At 40.9% G+C, this 22,823-nt stretch overlaps 1 protein-coding gene across 2 annotated transcripts; it reads left to right on the top strand.

The window, feature by feature from the left end:
* Nucleotides 1-137: 137 nt before the first annotated feature.
* agps (alkylglycerone phosphate synthase) lies at nucleotides 138-21,982 on the top strand. Of its 2 annotated transcripts, XR_013304648.1 has the most exons (21): nucleotides 138-709; nucleotides 2,707-2,796; nucleotides 3,464-3,554; nucleotides 3,637-3,757; nucleotides 3,839-3,913; nucleotides 4,682-4,753; nucleotides 5,429-5,508; nucleotides 6,474-6,554; nucleotides 7,116-7,241; nucleotides 7,423-7,531; nucleotides 8,994-9,121; nucleotides 9,750-9,801; nucleotides 10,993-11,069; nucleotides 11,157-11,269; nucleotides 13,442-13,511; nucleotides 14,439-14,500; nucleotides 15,454-15,543; nucleotides 16,677-16,776; nucleotides 16,865-16,922; nucleotides 19,987-20,168; nucleotides 21,287-21,982. XR_013304648.1 is itself a non-coding variant. In XM_077617457.1 (20 exons), exons 1-20 carry the CDS (start codon nucleotides 453-455, stop codon nucleotides 20,106-20,108), a joined length of 1,974 nt encoding a protein of 657 aa, XP_077473583.1. In that variant the 5' UTR covers nucleotides 139-452; the 3' UTR covers nucleotides 20,109-21,004. The 2 variants fall into 2 exon arrangements, 1 of the variants encoding a protein (XP_077473583.1); XM_077617457.1 differs by lacking the exon at nucleotides 21,287-21,982 and having other exon boundaries at nucleotides 139-709; nucleotides 19,987-21,004.
* Nucleotides 21,983-22,823: the final 841 nt, after the last annotated feature.

Raw genomic sequence — 22,823 nt, 5'->3', positions numbered from 1 at the left:
AAAGAAGAACCATTTGTCGTTGCTCAATTGTAGTTCATGGAAAAATGAGTGCACTGTAATTGCAGTCTTTGCATAAATGTGAGCAGCAAGGCATGCTGGGAAAATCGTGGTGACTTCAAGTCCTCCTTCTCTGTGTGGTAAATGTTGCAACTGTGTGTGAAATCGCCGGTTTAAAGTGTAGCAGCAATAGATGATTGACATTACAACTTGAAGCAGGCTATCGCGATTTTGGGGTCAAATTGCCGTTTAATTGATTGTTAACCATGCATGCTGAACAATGTGTACTTTTTGAAGGAAAAAAGGAAGATACTTCTTTAATCAGTAAAGTGGCCTTTGTTCGTAGACATTATTAACCAGGAAACAGTTAATGGGGAAAAAAAGAGAACAACGTCGTGCAAAAGGGCGTTTTTAGGAAGTCAGAGAGCCACAAAATTCTTTTTTTCCGGATTTGCATGAACGCCACACACTTTCCTCCTAAAGCCTGTGACAGTTCCTCTCCCTCCCGTCACAAACACGGAAGCAGCATGGCGTCCGACAGCGGCTCCGTCTCCGACAGCCAGCGAGTCTCCCAGCAGAGTTTGAGGATAATTGCAGGGCATTTGCGAACATCGGCGGCTAGCGGTTCCGCTATAGTAGCCGCGGAGTGTAAAGCCCAGGGGATCGAGGCGGATGTCCCACGGCAGGAGAAGACGACCATGCCGAGGAGGAGGTACAAGGCTGTGATGGAGCGGGGGTTGAGGAGGGTCCACACATCCCCCTCATAAGCTTAAGCTATGTAACTCACGCCATAAAAACTCAAAGCGATTGCGGCGATGACCTTATACGTGATCTATTTACCTTTCAGACGAGTCTAAATTCCATAGTAAGACGCAGAAAACGGTTTTGGTCAGAATGCTTTCTGCCTAGCACTAGTTTTATTCTGTGTGGGTGCGGTTTTGTGTAACATCCATTGTCTTAATTAATTCACATTACATGATATTGTTAGTTTATTGTACTTTCTGTTGTTCACTTAAGTTACGAGGATGAGTGATCGACAAGGAAAAATGGACCAAGTATGTAGTGGATCTTCAATATAACTTGTCGAAAGGTCACTCAAGATGTGTACTCGGTATTTCACGTATATTTTATTATTATTTACAGGGACAAACTTTTCCAGCGTTTCTGCGACATTTGGTTTCACGTGCTTACGGCGTTAATTCGTTTTTGCAACAGAGAGATGAGACTGTGAATCCAACTTGGGCTTCTTTGCTTGATTTGATTGGTTAAGAGTTATGGTGGTCTGACTTTCAACCTATTGACAGCCGAGATGCATTCAAAGAACCTCTGGAAGGCACAGCTGTCTTTTGGCGTCAAATCGGTTTCAACAGCTGCAGTAACGTGTAGAAAAGAATCTGGCCCCGTTTCCCTTAACAAAGTTCTGACCTGTGTAACCTGACAAGTTTCAAATACTGCAAAAGTAATATAATCACCGAACATAGAGTATGGTTTTTTATTGCAATATGTTTCCGGATGATCTATATAATGTAAAGAATTTATAGAGGTTACTACATTTTACATTTTCCCAATGACATATTCATGATGGAATTCTCGTGTGACCAGTTGATAAGTATAATGTGACATCATCCCCAATTAATTGAATGCTTTCGTTTTCTCCTTTTTTTGGCAGAGAGCACACATGCAGAAAAGTAGCTTATACATTTTTACATATCATCACTTGCTTAATTGGTGGTCATGAGGTCAGTGAACACAGGTAGTATTTGTTTGAGAAATTCCACTTAGCACAGTCATTTTGCGGTAAATAACCCCCTCAGTCTGGATGAAGGGTTTCTTCCAAAACGTTTTAGTTAGGTTTTTACATCTGGGGATTGGGATTTTTACAAAATAGTATTTGTCATTTACACATTATATTATTTTATTATTATTTTCTCGTATCAGAGGGATTGTTTTAGTCAAGTCTGTTCTGTTGGATTTACGTTACATTTGATCCACTGGAGGAAGTTGTGGCCTGTTGAAAGATTGTTTTTATGGCTAACAGGAAATGTTAATGTTCAGTTAATGTAATATGACGACTTTGCTAGTTGCCTGGGCAACACTGTATGAATGTGTCACTTTTGCCAAGTAATGCCAATGCCATGGATTATATTTCCAATCGTACAATGGTACCTGTTAAATTTAGTACAATGCTAAAACTCCTTTAGTGTTGTCTTCATAGGAAATGCATACTGGCGAGAGTATATAGTAGAAGGGAAAGAAGTCTTAAAATCTAAAGTAAAAGCAAAACATACAGTCAACTCAATTATATTTATGGCGTCAACATCCGATTGAAGTAAAAGAGTGTCAGCGCCATAGTGACGCTCCTGTTGGCGCATTCGGGACTCGGCTCTGTCACCAGTGGTTTAAATACATATTTTACCTCACAGGTTAGTGAAGAGCCACATATGGCTCCCGAGCCATAGGTTCCCTACCCCTGATTTAGGGGCTTAATTTTCCCTCAAACAAAATATTTTCAAATTGTACTTTAAGACTTGAAGGTTGTAGTAAATATTTGGAGTATGTCCATTAATGTCTCCTAAAGACAGTTTGGCTTTTGTGAGAGCGGGTATCGGATCATTTGGCGGTCCTTTTTGCTTTAACTTAAGAAAGTTGTAACATCTGATGAACCCCATACCTTCACTATTGTCATTGTATTCTTCTATGTTCTTCCAGGCAGGAGATCATGAAATGGAATGGTTGGGGCTACAACGATTCCAGGTTCTTCTTTAATAAGAAAGGCCAAGCAGAGTTCACTGGAAAAAAGTAAGAGAAGTTGAACAAAACTCTTTTCAACTTGTTAAACTATTTCTCCCGAGGCCAAATGACAGACCTAATCACTCACGTGACCATCTTGTGTAAGGATTCTATCCTGTAACTGTAATCTTGGGGGGGTGTTGCATCAATCATTTCACCAGCAATCCACCGCCCAACTCCGTGATACCACACGGGTGCCACCTAGTGGCTCTTATATAATACAGATTGGATTGCTATTATGTCTATTTTGATTTAATTCATTATGCTTGTACTAAAAAAAGTGTTTTATGAGGTTTGAGAACAACAGTAAAACAGAAGGAAAGCTCTATATTTTAGGCAAAGATCTGCAAAACCTCCTGCACACAAATGGGAACATAAAAGAGAATTAATAATATGTATGATAACACTTCATTGATGGTGTCCTATAAATGGAACCAAGTGTTTTATTTATTGCAGTATTTTCGAACAATCTGTATAATATCATAAATGACTCATGGAGTTGAAGTTGAAGTTACCATTGAGTGCAGGAAGGATGTGAGTGACATGTATCTGAGATATGTAAATGCTATTTAAGTAATGACTTGGAAAAAAAGAATGTTTCTCAACTGCTCTTGTGTAAATGTGCAAGCTAAAGATGAAGGAAAAAATGCTATGTATCCTCCTGTTCTCTTTTCAGATATAGATTAAGTGGTTTGATCATGCCAGCGCTCAAAGACTGGTTTGAAAGCACTTTTGGAGCCAGTGTGCAGCACAAAACTCCGGCAACCGTAAAAGAGCTTTTTCACCATTGTTCTGTCCGCAGTAAGCGCAAGCAAGTAAATAACAATGTTTTGTTTTGTCTTGTCTCAGCCCCTCCTGAACAGCAGCGCCATACCACTTCCCACTCTTAATCAGCCATTTGTGGAGGATTTGAAATCCTCTGGTATTTCTTTTTCACACGATGCCGAGGACCGCGTTTTCCGCAGCCACGGTAACACTCACTGGGATAAACTTTAGTCTCACCTGTGAGAATGTTTAATTGTTTTTCCCTTGTGCACTTTGCTTTTGACAGGGCATTGCTTACATGAAATCTTTGCCATTCGAGAAGGGAGAGTCGGTCGCATTCCCGATGTGGTGGTGTGGCCCGGTGAGTTTCTTCTTTTATGTCTTTGCCATATGTTTTATTTCAGCCATATCATTAATTTTTTTAGATAAGTGTGATAGTAGACTTCATAAAAGGTGTCCGATGGAGGATGGTTCCTATCCAATTTTGGCCTGCATTGATGATTCTAACTTACAATGTGTGCTGTTTCCAAGTTAGACGCTGTGCAAAACCAGTTTGGATTTGTTGTATTTTTTTTTCCTTTACAGTCCGAACACTTATTTAATTGTTCAGTCAGTTCCATTCCTGACTACAATGTATAGTCTGTCTTATAGTTCAGCCAACCTGTTTATTTTTTGTGTCTTAAACTTAGTTCGGATGTTCATTTTAACGGACGCGCATGTCTCTTGTCTGTCAGTCAGTAGACTTTAACAGGATGCAGGCATTTCACTCTGCTGCTAAAAACACTTAAGCACGCTTACGTGCACCCACTAACTGTGACCTTACGTCAGGTCTGTTATTGGCTGCAACACATTTGTATTGATTCGGATCATCTCACCACAAAGAGCACCACTTTATCCAGTTTTACTTCACTTAGGAATAGCCTCTGGAAAATGAATACACACCCTGTTTTCCTTCTCTAATGGCTGTGCCAATATAAACACACAATTTATCACCTATGTCAGTTTTTATTTATTTTACCAGGTGCTACGAGACTTAATTTATGTTTGCCCTCGACGAGCTTGAATGCTAGTATATTTATATCTATTATGATATCCTCATATCTGAAGATGATGTCTTGTCTCTTTGCAGATTGCCACACTGATGTTGTCAAACTTGTCGAACTGGCATGCAAACATGACGTTTGTTTAATACCATACGGAGGTAAGTTGTCAAAGTTTACTTTTTTAAAAGATCAACAAAGACATTTTTACAGTGTTCTAAACAGTTTCAACTATAATATGGGAGTGTGTTCAGGTTGAGGTGTTATTTTGTTTTCTATCTGAATGCAATCGTGTTTACGATTCAAATCGATATCATTTGAAATAGATAACTGTTATGACACCGTACCTTATTATGCAAATACATCCGGTCTTTGTTCTTTTGCCTCGCCCACTAGTATCTGGAGCGCTGAATTCTGATAAAAGTTCCCTGGGGGTTTCCACTTCATAGTTCTAAAAGGTTCTGTATTAAGCAGAAAGTATATAAATAAAGCGTTATTTAAAATTAAACATGCGGTCTTGCTGTGGACTAGTACAACTTCTCTGTCGGGAATTTGTTACTCATTTATTTAATCGACTAAATTTCGCTTGAAGAATGACATTCTGGACACTTTAAATGCAATTTGGCACCCAAAGTCAGAAAAAAAATCATGTAAGAATGAAATAAAAGGTCAATGCCAATTTAAAATGTGGGTTTTTCAGTCAATGTCCATGCTTTTTAACTCATTGACTGCCATTAATAGCGATAGAGATCTGATCTATTTTAGCTGGGAAGATGGCAGTGAATTAATTAGTTAATGAACTAAACCCCATTAATGAGCAAATGACCCCATTACAGGCGGCACAAGTGTTTCTAGTGCCCTCGAGTGTCCCGCAGATGAAGCTCGCTGTATCGTGTCCCTGGATACCTCTCAAATGGTATGTACTGTAAATGGCTAAGTATCTTTCTCACAGTACTACTAAATTCCTTGTAAACCTACACATATTTTGTTAATGTAACACCCACTCACTGCACATTTGTGTTTTCCTTTTTCCTCTTTTTGTGTTGTCAAACTTGTCGAACTGGCGTGCAAATGTAATATTTGTTTAATACCATATGTGAGATGTTGCATTAAATACATGTGCAATTTAGTTCGTTTTATTTGAACACAATGGGGCCATAAAGATTGATTTTACATCCATTATTACAGTATTTACAAATAGTTTTAATTCTAAAACAATGCCAGTTGTTGATGTTGGAATTAGATTTACACAACATTCTATTATCCCCACACACACAAAAAAAAATCATTTAATAATTGCTACTTACAACAAAGCCATCACTGTAACAATAGTAGTAAAACATCTCCACTGCATGAATGTGAAAACATACTACTTGCATAACACAAATGTAAGGGTTTGGCAGCAGCCATTAATCATAATGTAAATCCAGCTCTTTCTCCGGCACACGATAATGTAAAATTTTTACAACATAATATAAAGCAGCAAATATCCAGTACAGTTTTGTCCTTTGAACCGTGTGAAAATAAAAATACGCTGCTGTTCAACTGATACTTTGTTGCTGAGGTCAGAGGTTGAAGGTGACGTGACTCGGGTGAGTGAAAGAAGCAGCAAAGCAGGAACGTAAACTTTATTACCTCTGCAATGTAATTGATGGGAGAGCGGGGCACGATGACCCCATGCAGGTAACCCTAAGCCCGATGCTTGGCGGCCCAAATAAGAGTCATATATTTGAAATTAGATATTAAATTGAGTTTAACCTTGGGCACATGAAAATGGTGGCCCCACTGCACACAATGTAATGGCAGCACCAAGTTCACACTACTAACAACTTCACACAGTAAAACGACTCACAAATGCCTTTTTTTTCCACCTACACTTAGAATCGCATTCTGTGGATTGATGAACAAAATCTAACAGCTCATTTGGAAGCCGGCATCATTGGTCAGGACTTGGAGCGACAGGTGAGTCTCCACAACTCGTAAAGAGTCGGTAGTTGATACTTATCATAGCTTGAGTTGGTGCTAACTTGTCATTATCCATGTCATAGAAATTACAGTAAAAGGTCACTGCTTGAATCATTTCTTATTTTAATGCCCTCTTGTGGAGATTTTTGGAAATTTACCAAAGACTCCTAGCCCTCATAGCAGTGACAAATTATATATTGACACTGAAAGGAATCACATTTGATTACTTAAACCTCAATAAAAATGGATGCCACAAGCCTCAGTCTAGTGCTGCAATATAATTTGGCTTGTAAAATTAATGGTTGAAGATATTGAAAGTGAATCCTGTGATTATATAAATGTATTTCTGTGATTGATTGTTTTTGTATCTTTCATGATTGAAAGGATGAATACATAATAGCTGTTAAATAGTTTTTTTTAAATACCCTTTGAAAGGTTTTCTTTAATATAACCAAACTACAAAATTCATTCTTAATTTATGAATGTGTTTATCTTTAAAGATACACTCTTAAAAAGATTACTTTCCATTTTTAATAATGCTTCCTCTTGTGTTGTCAGCTTAACGAGATGGGCTACTGCACAGGCCATGAGCCGGACTCCATGGAGTTCAGTTCTGTGGGCGGTTGGGTGGCAACCAGAGCATCCGGCATGAAGAAAAACATCTATGGCAACATTGAGGATCTGGTGCGTGCCTGTCTGTTCATAAGATGGAAATATTTTCACTTACACCCTCTGAATTACAGACCATAGCAAAAGTGGTCCCACATGATGTGGAGCGACGGTTCTAATTTGGAAACCAAAAAAAATGGAAAACATTTCTGACTGAGAACTGTATGTCACCTTTTTCTGCTCTCTATGGGAATAGGTTATACATGTTAAGATGGTGACGCCACGTGGGGTGATTGAGAAGAGCTGTCAGGGCCCTCGCATGTCTACAGGGCCGGATGTTCACCACTTCATCATGGGATCTGAAGGTCTGCTCACTTTTTTTTTTTTTTACTTCATCTTTATGCCTAGCGTTTGAGTACATTTGCAGCTGTGTCCACTCTTGTCTGTCTGATAACGTGGCAACATGAGGATTATTCTCATGCTTACCCACGTGTCTGCAGGGCCTTGTCCTTGGTCTGACTGGCCTGGACTCAGCTTGTACATTCCAACACAACTGTTTAACCTTAAACTCTGCTTTGCTAGTTAAGTGAAGTAAAAAAGCATTTTATTAGCTGTGCTGCAATTCCATTAATATGTAGTATTCTGCTGCTGCTTAGTCATGAGCCAACGGTGCTAGACGTCCAATCCCTAAGTCAAAATGGGTTGGGTGTCAAGCAGCATGAATAGCAGCCAATGACTGCACACGAGTACCTCCTATCTTGCCCCCTCCCTATCGGAAGCATGGGGGTCCTGAGTGGAGTAAATTGGCTGCAAGCTTGCCACTGGGCCACTGGGGAGCAGCCTGTGTCTTGTATTGTCACATTTGAGACTTCATTAAAAGCCATATCAGGCTGATGGAGATCATCTAATAAGAGACAAGACACTGTCTATATTAAGGAAAGGCATGTTATAAACTGCTGCATGTGATTAGGTAGTTAACTTGACTTTTATACAGATCCATTGTTAAAAATTTGCCATTAAAATACAGTACAAGTGAGCTTACAATTATAAAGATTTACAAGTAAAATGAGCAGAAATGGCAAAGAAACTCTTCTTTTACGGTCAAGACTGCTGTGATCTTTTTGTGTGTTTGACAAACCATAATTACTGTTGCTGGTAACGCTCATTCATAAAAGCAATGGCATTCACAAATATACATAAAACTCAAGCAAAATTCTTTGTGTATTTGGGGACAATCTTGGCTAAGGAGATGAGGGGTTGGACACTAAATCTTTTTCATAGGCAAGTTATCTCTTAGTACCCCTCAAAACCGATTGTCATTTTAGCGCAGTGATCATTAGAGTATATAGGCATCAGTGCAACACTAATAAATACCTTTAAAAAACATTTCTGACTCCCAATATACATTTTTAGTGCTTCACCTCCTTTTCTTTCTACTGTTATTTCTGCAATCACGTATTCCAGCACTGTGGCTTCTTCTCTCATGCAGCAACTAATGAACAGTTTTTCTGGGGTGAAAGGGTGGGTCAGAGGTTTAGTTCTGTATATGTGTTGTGGCTCTGGGCCTGCCTATCTTTGAGAGAGTCTTGCTTTATTTCCTCATTCTCCTAGCTGATAAATCTTTCTTGCTCCCTCCCACACCCTGGGAGAAAACCAGACCCCTTTGGTGAAATGTGAGACAAAGGTCACCAACAGGACCCTCAAGACACTTACCAGACCCCTGTAAAAAAATAAAATAAAAGCTCCAATGAGTGCTGAGTTCATATAAATGACTGACCTTAACATGTTCCCATTTTGTCCTTTTCATAATCTCTGATTTTTCTACAGGAACTCTGGGTGTGGTCACTGAAGTGACAATGAAGATTCGCCCAATGCCCGAATATCAGAAATACGGCTCGGTGGTGTTCCCCAACTTTGAGAAGGGGGTTACGTGTCTTCGAGAAGTTGCCAGACAGGTAATATTGCACTATTTTATTACATACATATCTAAGATTTAAAAATGTTTATGCACCCAATTACTTTTATGAGTGACATTTACAGCTTTAGTATTCATTTAAAATCTACAGTGCAAAAAGGTACAATAAAGGGGAAAAATCACTAAAATTGTATACTGAGATAAGATTGGAATTTTTATAGGTTATTATGAAGTTTACACTTTGGTCACATAATTGAAATTCATTTTTTAAAACTTATTTTCCATCAGTATGAATCAGTTTCTAAGAACTATATATAATTAAAAGGCCCATTTTGTTTTGTTTTAGTGTTACCAAATATTTTATCTTAACTAGCCAAAAATACAAGAATCCAGAAAATATATCAAAAATAATTTCCACAGTTTTGAAATAGATGTAAATTTGACAGGCAACATTTCTTGGCTGAAACTAAAAAAAAATTGGATGAACGATTGTCTTTAAAAAAAAAAAATGCACAATTGATTTATCCAGTCTAGCAAACAAGAATCCTAATCTTCTAGTTGTTTCTGGTTGATTTTTGATGTTTGACCTTTTTTTCTTTCTTTCTTATTAATAAAGTTAAATTGATTTTCATTTATTTTGTCATTACTTTTGTCTCTTGTTCTTTTAGAGGTGTGCTCCTGCATCTATCAGACTTATGGATAATGAACAATTTAGATTTGGTAAGTACTGTAAGATTTGTGCAAATCACTTCAACAGATTTTTTTTAACGTCTTTTTTTTTCTTTCCATCTGTCCTTTTTTATACTTGAACCTACTACCTATTCTTCTTTCTTCTTATTCCTTGAATGGAGGGAACTGGTTGTATTTTTTTTCTCTCCACATAAAGATAAGGTGCAACATAATGAAAAATGGCTCTTGGCCCAAGTGAAGTAGTCATTCCATTGAAGTTTTATGATGCTGTTCCTTAAGGTCTAGCCAATGCATCTGGCATCACCAGAGATCTGAGTAAAACTCCCCTAGCCTCTAGGGATCTCATTATCTCGCCTAGATTTCCGCTTTTCACCAAGTAGGCACTTCTGAGCATTAAGCACGCAAGAGGAAGCAACCAGGTTTCCCCCCTAATAACTAAAACTCACGGCTTCACAATACGTTCCTTGGGCTCATTAGTGGCTTGTTTCACACTTTTAATCATGTTGAGTACGATCAATTGTTGCCTTCGCAAGTCCTTCTCAGATTGGTACTACACGTGCGATTTAGTCGTGCCTGTCTACTCATTCAAGATGAAAAATGAAACCGTTGACATGATCACTAAGCTTTTCTACACTATGTGAAAGGGAGGCGCGCTGTATAAAGGTTGGGGCAATTTGAGATGTTTCTTCTTGGATGTTGAGTTATTAATTAAACTGTGTGAGGGTGTTGACATAGGTGAAGACATGGAGGCAGAAAAAAATCAGGCCAGCAGTGATGAAGAGATTGAAGCATGGGCAATGAGGAATAAATTAACTGTTAAATCTGGGCAACATCATGCGTGACTTGATTGATAACGGTCCTGTTGGCCTTGGGCCCCCATTTTTCTTGTCTGCAGGCCCTTTTCGTATGTCTGATCAGGAATAAATCAAAAAAAGTGTGTATGAGGAAGACTGATATCACAGAGTCAAGTCTGGTTCCCTTCAGAAAGCTGTGATTTATAGTTGCTGTCAGCAGCAGCAGCAGCCACGGGCCCGTCGTAAAGTTATTGAAATGTTGCTGAAATTTTCTCCTCCTTTTTTGTTTGAGAGCCCAAATAGCTCTTGAGCGGTCTGATCTGTCATTCTTGGACGATGCTAGCTGGAGACTATGACGAATGTTTGAAAGTAAATCCTTCTTGGCGTCCACGTCTTTATGGCTAACCCTTAACTGGTGTGTCCACAGGTCACGCCCTCAAGCCTCAAGTGTCGTCACTTTTCACCTCATTTCTGGAAGGCCTAAAGAAATTGTACATCACCAAGGTACAACACCAGCACGCACGTTCAGTGTCGTAGGCAATCTACAAGTGTTTCTCATGAAAAATGTACCTCGGTCTCTTAAATCCTCAGTTCAAAGGCTTTGACCAGAACCGCTTGTGTGTGGCCACCCTGCTGTTCGAGGGGGACCGAGAGAAGGTCTTGCAGCACGAGAAACAAGTTTATGACATTGCTGCAAAATTCGGGTCAGTACTTCCTTCCCTTTTAGCTCACTGTAAATAATATTACTATAGGGCTATAATTAACAGCTGTTTGCAATACTTAAAAATCTGAGTTATATATAAATAAATCAAAATCTTTTAGTTTGACACTTCCCACTCCCTTGAAATTCATTAAGTGTCTTAATCAATCCACTCCTTAAAAAATGCTTTGAACGTTTTAATTGATATTGTCATTGAAATTTAGGAAATCAGACCCATTATACAATTTCTACTTTTAACACCCCTGCAATACTTATAATGTTGAGTAAAAAACAGATACATTTTTGACACTAAACAGTTAAACAAGCGGTTCATTTTTTTCTGACTGAAATTGACCGTGGCAATTAATTAAATGTGTCGATATTGTCTCTGCACGAGAACTACTGTATTAATGAAGTTTAGTAACAGCACAGCTTAGTACTACACTGAAAGATGTGTGCTACACTAAATTTAGAATAGCCTGTGTCCTATAAATAAAATCCTTCTAAAATAATGAAAATATAAGCTAACATAAGATTTACCCCAATACTTTTTATGAAGGGGAATTATTCCAGGAATATATAATTGTCCATGAAAAAAAATAACACTATCAAATGATAATATTGTGAGGAAATAAAATCAGTGGATTACAAGGCATGAAACTGAGATGATGTTTGCCATAAGGACAAATTATTTTATGTTATGTCTGGCTTTAAGAAAAAAAATGCTAGTTATCTGGAATTGACTTTAATTTAAAAAAAATGCAACTCACAATTCAGACGTCATCCATTTTAAACTTTAGAACTGTTTCTTGCAACTTTGTGAAAATGTAATGTTTCCTTTCGAGTTGAATCCAATCATATGTCCCAACAACAATTGCACACAGACATCTGTGGCTGTGCAACGCTCTCAAAGATATCAGTCACCCCACTTAACTTCGGCAGCCATAAGTAGAAGTAACTGAAAAGGACTCTTTGAGCTTGGTGTGGCACTCAGTTGTTTGTCTTAGTTTGCAGTGATGGATCACCTGTGGATGTCCTCCTGCCTGGCTTGCCTTTGCTGGTGCTGATCAATGAGGTCTGGGGGGTGGGGGGCTTTCAGTTCTACATCACGCTCACTGGGTTGCCCCATTGATGATTTAGGCCAATTTGAAGCATTTCCTTATAATTATGTCACACCACAGCCTGGAACTACTTCAGCTTTTTACTCATTCTTGACCTTTGACAGCTATAGGACACAAAGGGAGAAAATACGTACTCACTTTATATGTACAATGTAGGTAAACTTACACTATTAATTTAGTATCCATCTGGCTGTCTTTAATAGTTCAGTCATTCAAGCGTCGTTTTTTGGTGTTATTGGAGAAGGATCTTTTTGTCCAAAAACCCATACAAAATAAACACCCCATTCAAAATGAGGTCCCATTGTTATGTGTTAAGTTGTCAATAAAACAACTATAGTCTTGGCAATTATTATTTTTTACTTAACACATGACTCTAATACAGAGTGGGCTTATGTAGAGACCTCTTATTTGGAGCAAATAGCCAAAATATTAGGAATATATGACACTTGTACTAAGGACTGTAACGTCTGATTTTGCACGTTGGTTCAAAACTATATACATTTCGGTTTAATGGTGTTACCTCTTCATCATCTGAAATACTTAAATAAGTTCAATTTGGCCAAAAAGCAGTGGGTGTAGGCGTTCTTGTAGGGATGGCTTACTACAATACTGTGTAGTATTGATTGTTCACGACTATTAGATTGTTATTGGCTGAGCTGGAGGACTGACCTTTTGATAAGCAGCAATTGCATCATAAGAAATTTGGCAGGTGCACAGCACATCCCCGGCTTCATTGCATTATTTCCAGTAAAAGACGATCAAGCGCCAGTGATGGATAAGAGCGACTCCGCAAGGGGTATTTTCCTCTGCTGTTGGGAAACGGCATGAATCGATATAGTGATTTTCTAATGAGCTTGGCCTGATTAGTTTGGGTGCTAGATGAAAATTTGATTACACTCCGCAGGTGATGGATGTGCGGCTGACCTGCGGCGACGCAGCCAGCACAGCCCCATTGATCGGCACATTGTTGGATTGACAGGCTCGCACACAGCTGCCGTGAGAGCGTCTCACAAAGAAGCCACTGTTGAATATTAACCCTGTTATCTTTTTTCCAGTGGCCTGGCAGCCGGAGAGGACAATGGGCAGAGGGGCTACATGTTGACCTTTGTCATCGCATACCTCCGGGTGGGTGACCGCTCTTGTTGTTTTTTTAGCTTTTTTTAGCTGATGGGCAGCTGGGCAGGGCCTGTGACAGACTCCAGTGTAGTGAGCAGCACAAGAAGCCTCTGCACGGTGACCTCCAGGCCCTTAGTAATCTGATGCGGTCATAGTTCTTGTCATGCCTTCTCCCACCCTAGAGTGTGTTGGTTTTTATTGGTACAATTACTTGTCTTTTGATTCCATTCCACTTGTAGCAGTTAAAGGCTAACTCATAACTCAAATCCATCCAGTCAGACTTTCAAAGGAAGTGGAAAAAGTGGAGGAATGACGCACGCATACATGGAAGCGGTACAGACTGGATGCACTGTACAAAATACAACCTCTATTAGTCATGCGAATTTAAAAGGCCGTAACTCAAATGTTTTCCTTTTCTTAAGTAACTTGTTATTTAGATTATTCTTAACTCATTTTACCAAGTGAATACGGGTAATTTGGTACACAGAGTTAAATAATCGCATGGGAAAGTATGCGGGACATACTTCTATCTCTGAGTAGAACTCGAAATGATAAGTTGTGTGAAATGGTCGCTTATGCTTTTTAAAAGAGCAAGTTGACCACTGAGCTGTCAGCCCAAGTGTTTAGCTCAGTTGTTTGTGTGCTTTGTGGTCACAGTGGCTGTGTGGTTTTGATCCCGAGTTGGAGCAAATAATTACATATTCACTTCAACTGAAGTCTGGCTTTCTGTATTTAGAACTTGAGTGTGTTATTGAATATTCCATCAAAAGATGAAAAGCCGGTGAAATTGGTTGGGTTAAAATTTTGAATTTGACTTTTTCTAAGTGTGGAATTGTAGGACGGCTAGAAAGATGGATGTATGGTTCTGATGGAAACCGAGATGAGCCATAGATACTCATTATGTACCTCTATATGTTAATATTCCTCTCTGAACAGGACTTGGGCATGGACTACTATGTGATTGGGGAGTCTTTTGAGACCTCTGTACCATGGGACAGGTAACTACACTATTTTGGTGATTTATTTTTTCTGCATACTACACTATAGTTGTCAAAAATATATAAAATTATACAAAAACAAAATCCAAATGTGGTATCCGAATACAATATTTGATTCCAAAAGTATAAGTACCCTTCACAACAGACTGGTAGCCCCCATCAACCACGCGCATAGTATTACCTTTCAATATTGTTCTAAATGATTACAATTGTTTGTCTATATATAAATATATATATATTTTTAGTGTCAAATGAAAAATGTTCTTGAGTATTTTTTGGTGTATTGATATCGAGTAGAATTTTTTTGCCGGCACAACACTACCAAACATTCAATAATCGTGGGTTCTTTGTGTAATTCCCTTTATCAGTCAGTGATGAAAAAAAATCACTTCCACTGATTAATATCAGTTGCTTTACACTGAACGAATTGGCACAGATTCTTTGTTCGTGTTTCTCGTTGAGACTCCTCCGTTTTGACCAAGTGTTACGAAACAAGGCTTTGTAATAGACAAATTGTACACATAATTAATTCCTTATTGGTTGTTAAACTGACATCTGAGACATCATGCTGAGCTCTTCGATGACATCATAGGATCGCACATAGACTGTTCTGTTGTACTACAACTCACTTGCTCAATCCAAAAAAGAGTTACAAAGTAGTGGGATCGAGTTTCAGTAAGCGCCATGTTTTGTGCTTTTCGTCTTTGACCCCCACACGTATACACGCATGACGAAAAAGCGAGCGGTCGAAGTGAGCGCGGGAGCTCGGCTCATTATACATCCCCCTCGTCGCCTTCTGCAAGGCTGCACATGCTGGCGGCCATTTCCGCACCAATGGAAACCTCTTTTGTGCTGGTCTCTGTTTTCACGTCCACTTCTTTAGTCCCCTTTTTATTATCGTCGATATTCCTACCACAAAATAAAAATATTTAACCCATATTCTTGAATTGCAGGGTTCTGGACATCTGCCGGAATGTTAAAGCTCGCATTGTAGGAGAGTGTAAAGACAGAGGAGTTCAGTTTCCTCCATTATCAACGTGCAGGTAACATTTGCCATTCAACTGTGTGGAATTGTCTCTTCTGAAAAGTGATAGCTTTTTTAGGGCGATGTGCTGATGAGGTGGACGTGATAACAACTCGTACACCGTGCCATAGTTGAAAATGAATACAATATTCTAAATTCTAGCTTCCTCATTTGATGTACAGCTGCTGTACAAAGTCACCTGGGGTAGTAGTGAGGCAGTGTTTTTGTAAATGGGCATAGAAAGGCTCTCTAATGGACCAACTAGAAGAAAACAAAAGATTTACTTGCGTGTTTCTTTTGAGATGTTTCCAGACGGCAAGCCAGGCAGCCTCTCTATGCTGGTGGACAGATTAGGCCTCCGCCTGATTATGCCACAGCTATTCATTTCCCGGCCGCGGTCTGTCACATGATTGATTTGTCTATTTAACCTCTGGGGTAGCCAGCGTGCCAGGCGATGGGCCATGTCAAATGAACAAGGGCTCTGCCCTCGGCCGCTTGGCGGGGAGCGAGGCCGCCCGAGAGGCTCCGAGTTGGGGGGCTCGTCTTTACTCTCAACTTAAGAGGCTTTTGATTTGGAAGGACAGACATTCACAGGAAGTTTGTGTTTGGCTTTCTTTTTGAGACCATATTGATTTTTTTAGGTTCTTCAAATTATAAAATTATCTTCTAGGAAATGAAAAATAAAAATATACAAATCTGTGAAGATTTTAGTGGAAAATATCTGCAATAGCGTGGGAGGGGGTTGTGCCAATTTGAGTTTTTGATGATAATAGCCAAGGTGATCAATCTTATTTATTCATTCATCCATTCTTTAAAGGATGTTCTCAGCGTCGTGGATTAGCTGAAGACTATCACAGTTGACATTTTGACTGAGAGGCAAAGTACACCCTTCACTGGTCACTCACTAACCAAATGCAGGGGAAATCAAGGCAAACAATGCTTGATACTAAAGATAGCTGTGGGAAGATTAAACCAAAGTTGCTTCCCATGAGGCAGCCTTTTCAAAATATAAAATCCCACCAGTCAATTTCTGATGCATACATCTGAGCTGTACCCTTCATAGGACCAAATATAAAATTAGACTTCATTGGCAGTACCACAATCCAAACCATTCACAGGCAAGTATTTAAATACCTCTCTCTTGATTTTCAGGGTGACGCAAACCTACGATGCCGGTGCCTGCGTCTACTTTTACTTCGCCTTCAACTACAGGGGTCTCGCAGAGCCAGTGCATGTCTATGAACAAGTGGAGGTACCTCAGTCCATTGGCCCATGCAAGAATATGCTCACACAATGAGAATGGATGACTCAAGTCTGATGTTTTCTTTCTTTCTCTTCAGCATGCTGCTCGAGAAGAGATCCTTGCTAATGGAGGCAGTTTATCACATCACCATGGAGGTAGGAAAAGACCCTTTTTTAGATTGTGATAATATTTTCTGTCTATTTGATTCGTATTTGGCACCATACTACACTTCGTATAGGCCACTTTTGATACTAGGAGCAGTGAGCGCACATGTAAATGTTTTCCATGTCATGTTTGGGGTCCTACATGAGTCAAATTGTTACAAATCGATATGCGTGTTTCCCACCTCAGTGAGAGTTGAGAGCATTGACAGGCGAGCGCCAAACGGAGGTTTTGGCCTCTTTTGCGGGTCTGCGACAAAGCCATTTGTTCGTCTCGGCGGCAGGAAAATGAAACGTGAGCAGGGAAGGGCAGCCGAGCGACTCCGCCGGCCCCATCAGGGCTCGGCGAAATGCCCGCCTTATCTATATTGCCATCCGCCTGGCTGTTTTCATACATCACTTCAGGCTATTCATCACACCTGTCAAAAACAGTATGCAGTGAATCAGCCGCGATATTAAATTGCAATATTTCCCCAAAGGCGGGGGACGGGTTCAAAATTAAAAGATGGCTAATAAAAAGGAGGTGGCGTGGGCCGACCTAAATGATGCCGCCAGTCTTCCCGCTTGAATGCTGACCTCCAAACGGTGGCCCGGGCCACCCCGAGCCTCCTGCGTGAGGGAGGGGGAGAGGAGATGGGGAACGTATTGATGTGACTTCGCTGTGCGAGACCCACTCTGTAATTGTGATTAATAACGGTGGGGCTCGCTATCTGGCCGGGGACAGACCAGTTTGTCTGGGTACAATCAGCCGCTGACAAATGGCGCCGCTTCCAATGGCTTTTGTGTATCAAAGCAAACAGATGTACTCAAGGATGGCCAGGTTGGAGGGCACAGCAACAAATACACTTTTTTTTATGTCCAGCGATTCACCACTGTCTCCGTTGCACGCGACACGATCCTAACGTGTGCTCGCGAGTGGCTTAACCCACAGGAGTCACATTGTCCCCTTTCTTACCTGTAAAATTTCAGGATCAAGGCTGAAACATTTTAGTGTCTGCTTTTATGTGGGATCGAGCAGTAACTGGATAGCACACATCCAATTATCAGATAACCAGTACGAGATGAGGTAGTATTTTAAATCTATGGAGGGGTCGTCACTCATGAGTGCCCCCGACATGTTGGTTTTCCCAGTAAGAGTTGATCTTTTGTGGTGCTTGAACCAGGTGAAAAATAGGGATTGGCATTGGCGTTTTAGCTCCTCGGCCATCGTTTCGGTCGCTGTGATGTGGATTTGGTAAATGCTAGCTTCGATGGACTCCAATGGCTTTGCGTTGGGTAGACAACTACTTTACCACTGTGCCATATCGCCGCAGTTTGTGTCATCCATTTGATTGACAGGCGATCCATCCAGGGTGTACCCCGCCGCTTGCTGTAAACTCGTGCGGGTTGCTCTCCAGACACCCGTGACCCCAAACAGGATAAGCCTGATAGAAAATGGATGAGTGCTTGTTAAAGCAGTGTTTCAAGTGGGTCACTGGCGCGGCAGCAGCGAGGAGCCTCTGAGCATCCATCACCTGCACGCTGCTCCATCTATCAATACTGAGGGGGCGGGGCCCGACGTGCTCTACCTCGACCGGGAGCCCTCCGTCCTCACCTTGGCCGGCGAGCAGCGCTGGCGCAAGATAGACGCGATTGGGTTGAGCTCCGCTTCTCGGTGGCTGGACGAGGCCTTCGTCCGCGTCGCTCTTTCCGGCTCGCCACAGCTGCGAAATCGCCCGCCGGAGATTGATGGTGACGGCCGACGAGAGAGAGAGCGCGAGGGCGACAAGATAGATGTGTAAATTATCACGCTGATGGAGGCAATGATGCAGTCCTGCCACCTTCTGTTTTCTCTCCTCCCCAGGAGGAGGTGTGGAGGTAGTGGAACCAAAGGGGGAGGGTGCTCCTGGAGAGCACCGTTTTTTCTTCTTTTTTTGGTAGTTATGAGGCAGCAGCTGATTGGTTCCTCTGTCACCATCTGGAGGTGCGTGTGCTATCACAGCCCCCCCGGTGACCCCCTTGTCTGCCCTCTTGTGTCAGGAGCCCCTCACAGCCTGATCCCCATCTGGCTCTCCTTGGCTGGACTCTAATAACAAATATGTCAGGACTCGTCCTGTCTCCGTGGGGGCGGGAGCTCCCCCCGTCCAATCTCCTGTCATTACGTTGGCCACTTTTTAGTGTTTACACAGTAAGGAGCACCTGTTCTCAGGCTCAGTCTTTCCCAAACGCTAGCATTATGCTGCTTTTAATCGATCAAGCGACCCCCAAATGTGCGTGCAACTTTTGCCTCCACTCTTAGAACATTCATATCTTTTGCAATGTGACAAAGAATGAAGCTGGATTCACGCTAACGCACTGAATTGCATTTCTTTCAAATGGCACAGTCGCAAGATTAGAACAAAAAGAGGACACAAGATCGCTTCCGTTTCATATTGTAATACGCCAGTTGGTGACGTTCATATGCTCTTTTATTTACATGGCTTGCAATTCAACACAAAAACAATATTTTCATTTCAATTGATCATGCGATACATCTTGACATTGAAACTTCTGAAAAACATCCATACAGAAGTATAAAAACATTTTTGGCAGTTATTAGTCTATTTAAAGGAATTCAGGCAATTTTATTCGCAATTTTCCATAGCAAAATTTCAGTTTTGCGTCTTAGTATAGAAACAACGGAAGCCATTGAGTTAACTTTGCCCTCGCTGGAGGGGAAGTAAGTAAGTAAGTGAGCGAGGGTGGTTGGGTGGGCTGCTTTGTAGGACCGCCTCCTTATCCCCCTATGGGAGCCCGCTTACACACACACACACACACACACACACAAGCGCGCCCATGAGGCCTAATGAGTTTGATAGTCTGCTGAGCTCTATAAATCATGCCATGCAAAACATTTCTCCTGGCTGAATAAAAGCATTTATCACTCTCTGTTTATTCACTCACTCTCATAAGATTGATTGGCTCACAGCAGCCTGCCGAGCAATCAGCCGTGCCCACGTCCCCCACCCGAAACATCCCCCTTTTCATTCCCCATCCCCGACCCCCTCCATCCTCATTCGTTTCTATTGTACCTTGGCAGTGGGGAAGCTTCGCAAGGAGTGGATGAGGCAGACCATCTCCAACGTGGGGTTGGGCATGCTGCAGTCCGTCAAGGACTACGTGGACCCCGGGAACATATTCGGGAACCGGAACCTCCTCTAACCCCGCCCACCCCGACCTCCCTCACACACACTTCCGTAACCGTGGAAGGAGATTCCCGAGGTTGGTGCCATATGTGGTATTCCGCTCTTTAACTGAGCGATAACGTTCGGCTCACTTCTACGAAAAAGAACATTTACTTTCATGTCTTTGATATCCAGTTTAAAGTCCTAAGCGCAGGCCGAATCTGGCATTATTAAAGGCTGGTTATCAAAGATTTGGGCTAAATGTTTTTGGTAGAGTTTTTTTTGTTCCACCGTGTTAATAGTACGTTACTGATGCTCTGTGCCTTCTCCAAAGCTTTTGTCTGCCTCCCACTCCTAATAGTGTATATTTGTACTTCGTAACAGAATCAACTTGCGTTGAGTACGTGCGGCGTACGATACGATGAATGTGTGTCACGCTGTTGACGTAATGCCATTTTGCGTGTGTATCCTTGCTTGGACCTCGACTTGACTTTAGACGATTGTCTCTCTTTGTTTATGTACCCTAAGCTCCCCCGTGGTGTTACTGACAAAACAAAACTATTTTTTAATGTAACTCACTAGCTGCAAAGGATAGAAATAGGCATTTAAGCCATTTGAACCTTAAGGTTTGGCAGTGAACCAGTGAGCCAGTGAGCCAACCCTTCCTTTTCAAATGGATCTGACACCCGTCGGCGTCAATGGCACTGAAACATGGCACTGAGATGTCTATGGTCAACAATGGAAGCGAATGAGTTAATAACCGCAGCACCGTTTTTTTTCCGCTACCAAAGACTACTAGAAACTATTTTGGAATCCGCTTTTGGAAACAAACATTTTTTTAGTAGTTTAAGTTTCCAGTCAATTGCTTTGTTCATTTACTATAAGTTGACTTTTTTGCAGCTTTGTGAAATAAACCTGTTTAAGCAGCTTAAATGTTTTCTAATCAAAATGTTTGCCAAATCTTTAGAAACACAGCCAACCCAGTGAGTGGATTGCACTTGATGCTTTTGCAAAGATCGTAATGCTCACTTGTTGTCGGTCCTACTGTTTGAAACCTACATCATGTGACATATTTTACATTTAAAGTTGTACTAATACAAATACAGGATGTTCCAAAATGTTTGAGCCCATTTCGTAGGCCAATTATTTTTGATAATTTTCGTTGAAATTAACTCAAGTTTTTGTGTGTAACATTGGGCATTTCTATCTTTTCAGGTTTCAGAAATGCCATGTTTGAGTGTTAGAGTATGCCGAAGACAGTGCAGCGTGCCTTCTTCACAAATTTTGCAAAGGCACCAACTACAAAACAAATTAGGACCTGGCACCAAAAAATTCAAGAAAAGGGCTGGAATGTGGTTTTCCACACTTTCTTTTCTAGCACTCTTCCGAGGACTATCCAGGAAGGCTTCACGAACCTGCTCCACTGTCTCCTACCTCAAAATTATTGGTCTATGAAATGGGGTCAAACATTTAAGAACACCCTGTCTTAGCGGCCCAAACTCAATGAAAAATGTGCACTAGACAGGCAAATGTTTGGTTTTGCTAACATTAGAGGTGCTACCCAAAATATCGGATGGTAATGCCAGGCGCTGTTATGTTAGAGCTCGGGTCTCAAACACTAAAGTGAGATTGAGACCCCTGGTGGAGAGTATTTGTAGGCTTTATTTAATATTGTATTAGCATTTCCTTGTTCTTAACTTGGCACATTTTCCATGAGGTTACACAGAGAGCAAGATAAACTGATGGAAAGTTGAATATCTAAACAGATGTTATGGAGTTGTGCTTTAGATGCTATAGTTTGTCTATATCCTATATATTTGCGGGCCTTCATTGAAAAATGTTCACTTAACAGGTAAAAGTTTGGTTTTGCTAACATGATCAAAATATCAGATCTTGTCCTAGTGGGCTTATGGCATACTACCCACAAATCATGTCTGATCTTGGAAGCTAAGTGGGTTTGGCCCTGGTTTGTATTAGGATGGGAGACTGCCTGGGAATACCAGGTGCTGTAAGCTCTTATGTTACCAAGGAGAATTGGCTCAAGTGCTCATTTAACCTGTGAGAAACAGTGGGATCTCTAATTTACATTCATTCTTATGGGGGCCCATGGAGGTAAAGCAAGGTTGTGCATGGTTACTACTTGGATGGGAGAGACTGCCTTGGAATACTGGGTGCTGGAAGCTCTTATATTTGCTCACTTAACCTTGGGAGAAGCAGTTTGATCCACAATATACACAAAGCCCTCACTCACACTTAGATTGGCTTATGTAGATTCGTCGGCCAAACTCAATGTCAAATGTGCAATACACTGGTCAATGCTTGCTTTTGCTCAAATTATAGGTGCTATGCAAAAGATCCAATATCATGTCCTGGTTGGCCTTCTGGCATTACCAGCCTGAAAAAACGCTGGAGGTTAAGCAAGGTTGTGCATGGTTACTACTTGGATGGGGGACTGCCTTGGAATCCCAGGTGCTGGAAGCTCTTGTGTTTGCTCACTTAACCTCGTGAGAAGCAGTTTAATCCACAATATACACAAAGCCCTCACTCACACTTACTTATAAGTATTTGTGTGGCAAACTTCATGTAAAATGCCAAAGTTTCCTCTTGCTAAAACTATAGATGCTACTCAAAACATCTAATATCATGTCCTGGTTGGTGAAGTCATGTCAAGTCTTTTTTTTTTGTAAGGAAAACTTTAGCGGATCTGGCGGCTGAGTGGTTAGAGCGTCGGCTTCTAAGATCTAAAGTCCCG

The sequence above is a fragment of the Stigmatopora argus genome, chromosome 13 (assembly GCF_051989625.1).
Source record: "Stigmatopora argus isolate UIUO_Sarg chromosome 13, RoL_Sarg_1.0, whole genome shotgun sequence".
NCBI classification, from domain to species: Eukaryota; Metazoa; Chordata; class Actinopteri; order Syngnathiformes; family Syngnathidae; genus Stigmatopora; species Stigmatopora argus.
The sequence above is the reverse complement of the archived record's forward strand: the minus strand, read 5'-3'. Positions and strand labels throughout refer to the sequence as shown.

Coding starts and splice junctions, on each gene's coding strand:
- agps (XM_077617457.1), top strand. CDS start 453: ATGAACGCCACACACTTTCCTCCTAAAGCCTGTGACAGTTCCTCTCCC. Junction 13,512..14,438: donor TTGTCATCGCATACCTCCGG/GTGGGTGACCGC, acceptor CTCTCTGAACAG/GACTTGGGCATGGACTACTA. Junction 16,923..19,986: donor TTTATCACATCACCATGGAG/GTAGGAAAAGAC, acceptor GTACCTTGGCAG/TGGGGAAGCTTCGCAAGGAG.